Raw genomic sequence first — 3,183 nt, 5'->3', positions numbered from 1 at the left:
CCGTCAGTATTTTTAAGAACTCTGCTTGTTCTTCTACTCGCAATTTTAGATTTCGTTGAAACTGCCAAAACAAATTCCAACAGTTAATTAATTTTTTTCACATTTTTCATCAATTTCACTCTATTATATCGATATTATTCAATTTCAACCTTCAACTCTCTTAAAAAAGAAAAACACATATTCAAACTTACTTCCACTTGGGGTAATTTACACTGATCAATCTTGGACTGTATTTAATCTTTCATAGTTGTCTTCAGTGACGGACACAGGAATATCAAACAGGGGGGGTCCAATTTTAAGTATTATATTATAGAAAAAATTATTAAAAATTAATACTAACATAGAAAAGGTAATAATCACTATATTATACAATATCATAGCATTCCTCTTCTATTTTTCATGTTTTGAAATCGTTGCATAATCGTCTCATTGGTGATGCCTGCAAATATAGCTTTCTCAATATAAGTTACCAAACAATCATTTAATAATTTGTCTCCCATTCGATTGCGCAACGGACTCTTGATAATGTTCATGGCAGAAAAAGCTCTTTCCACTGTAGCAGTAGCAACCGGTAAAGTTAAAGATAATTTTATTAACAAATAGACCAATGGAAAAACGTCGTCTTTTCTTGTCGCGACCATCTTTTGAGCGAGACCTGCAACTCCCACCACTTCACAAAACTTTTCATCCAAGCGCATATCAATAATGAAGTTATCCAACTGACATTCAAGTTCAATTAGAGAAATTGGAGAGAAATCCCTTGGATATGATTTTGCTAGACGTATCAACTTAATTTTATCAAATGCAGAAAACGATTCTTTTGGATCTAAACATGCCATCGATAGAAGCAAATCTGTATTCACTTCATTGAAACGATTGTTCAACTCACACAACTGAGTGTCAATCACGGAGTAAAATAAATCAGCCTGGTAATAATGAAGATTAGTGATTGTCGCAATTCTACGTCGTGATCTACCACGAGTTGCATATACGTCTTGCATACTCAGTATATTTATCTCTTCCATGCTACAGAATGTAGAAACTGTAGATAACAAAGTCTCCCACCCATTATCTCTCATTTCTTGTAACTGTAGTTTTGACACCTTAACGAGATTAACTGCATTTATAATATCTTGGTCTTTTTTCGTAGAACTTGTGACAGTTCATGTGTGACTCCCAATATTTTTCTCATAAGATGCAACACAAACACAAATTCGAAACGAGTTATAATATCTAACAAATCAACTGCTTCAGCCTTTTGTGGATCATCTTTACCATTTTCTCCAATATATTCAAGAACATCGGTGATAGAAGAAAAAAGATGTATAAGGTTCATTAGTGTACCATAATGGGAACTCCAACGAGTATCTGACGGTCTTTTCAATGACCTTTGTTGATTAAGACCCCTTCCAGTCATGATTTCATCGTTTTCAATTCCTTGAAGAATCTTCTCCAATTGCTTCTCTCGAAGCATATCCATACGCTTACAAGAACCACCAACAACATTACACAAACGTGCAACAGTATTAAAAAAAGAACTAACACTTACATGGTTTTTAGCAACAGCAACAAGTGTAAGTTGAAGCTGGTGAGCAAAACAATGTATATAATAAGCTTGTGAGTTCTCTTTTAGTATCAAACTTTTAAGCCCATTAAATTCTCCTCGCATATTACTGGCTCCATCGTAACCTTGACCTCTCAAACTAGATATGCTCAAGCCATATGTGGAAAACAAAGAATCGATGCCTTTCTTAAGTGATGCAGCACTTGTGTCATTAACATGCACAAGGCCAAGAAAACGTTCAATAATACATCCACTTTTGTTGACATACCGAATAACGATTCCCATTTGCTCTTTAATTGATACATCTCGACACTCGTCAACTAGAATAGAAAAAAAAACTATTCCCAATGTCTTCAATTATAACATTTGTTATCTCAATTGCAGCTGCATTGATAACATCTTTCTGAATATGAGGAGCTGTAAGTTTAAGATTATCAGGAGCATTACTTAAAACAACTTTATTGATATCCTCATTGCATGAAGCAATAACTTTTAGAAGCTCGATAAAGTTCCCTTGATTCAGTGAGTTTTCAGTTTCATCATTCCCTCTAAAAGCCAATCCTTGCATCATAAGGTAGCGTAGACAAATAATCGATGCATTCAATCTACAACGATAATCAAGCTTTGCTTGTTCGGATTGTTTAGAAAAACATACCTCAATGTGCTGAGCTTGATTCATTAAATTTTGGCAAGTCAACCTACATTTATTATGATCACTGTCATGGTCTCCAACATGGTCTCGCAACCTTTCCTTCTTGCGCCAGGCACTGAAACCTTCTGTTACAAAAGCATCATGGCCCCTTTCGCTGCGGCCAGCCGAGAAAAGATAGCAATATAAACAAAATGCAGCATCTTTTGCGATACTATATTCCAACCAAGGCTTGAATTCGTCAAACCAAGTGACAATAAATTTACGCTTTCGATTTCCATCCATCCTTTGAGGAAAAATATATTGTCGCGGCTGACATGGTCCTTTTAATAAATATTCTCTACGAACTTGATCTCTCACGTCAGATGAATAACTCATTATATTTGGTCGTAGTCCAGGATCGCTGGGAAGGTTATCTAAATCAATCTCCATCTCAATTGGTATCGGTGAAACATGAATAGTAGGTTGATCGCTTGATTCCACCTCAACATTTAATTTCTCTGCTTGATTTCTTGGTGGAATTATTGGCTTAGTAACATCCGATATTTTTTTAAAATATCGCTCCATAACTGAAAATAGAAAATTAGATCAACTGGTTAATTTAATTGTAAAAATAATTATTCACTAATTAAAGTATAAATTTAAACATAATCTAAATATAGTAAAATTGTACAATATTAATTTTAGATAAATAAAGAAAACAAAATTAATAGTTAACTGAGAACTTTATATTAAAATTATTACTTTAAAGTGAATATTAATAATTTTAAAAATTTGTTAAATGGACTTATCTTTTAAAGATTAGAAATTTGGAGTCGTCGAATATTTGAAGACGGCTGGAAATTGAAGATCGCTAAAAATTTAACACTGTCTAACACTTTATGTAGCAATTTAAAGAAAAAAATTAGATCTCACAAATATGTGATGAATTGTTGACAAACAGCTAATATATAGAGATTATAATGTAAAT

At 33.3% G+C, this 3,183-nt stretch overlaps 1 protein-coding gene across 1 annotated transcript; it reads right to left on the bottom strand.

Moving 5' to 3' along the window:
• Positions 1–374: 374 nt before the first annotated feature.
• LOC126682082 (uncharacterized) lies at positions 375–2,780 on the bottom strand. The gene is made up of 3 exons (XM_056105942.1): positions 1,904–2,780; positions 1,154–1,854; positions 375–1,088 (listed from the first exon to the last, which is right to left on the bottom strand). The coding sequence occupies exons 1-3, from the start codon at positions 2,778–2,780 to the stop codon at positions 375–377; spliced, it is 2,292 nt and encodes a 763-aa protein (XP_055961917.1).
• Between the last annotated feature and the right edge of the window lie 403 nt (positions 2,781–3,183).

Source organism: Mercurialis annua, linkage group LG5 (assembly GCF_937616625.2).
Source record: "Mercurialis annua linkage group LG5, ddMerAnnu1.2, whole genome shotgun sequence".
Classification (NCBI taxonomy): domain Eukaryota; kingdom Viridiplantae; phylum Streptophyta; class Magnoliopsida; order Malpighiales; family Euphorbiaceae; genus Mercurialis; species Mercurialis annua.
Note: the sequence above shows the minus strand (reverse complement) of the source record. Positions and strands in the feature narration are given on the sequence as shown.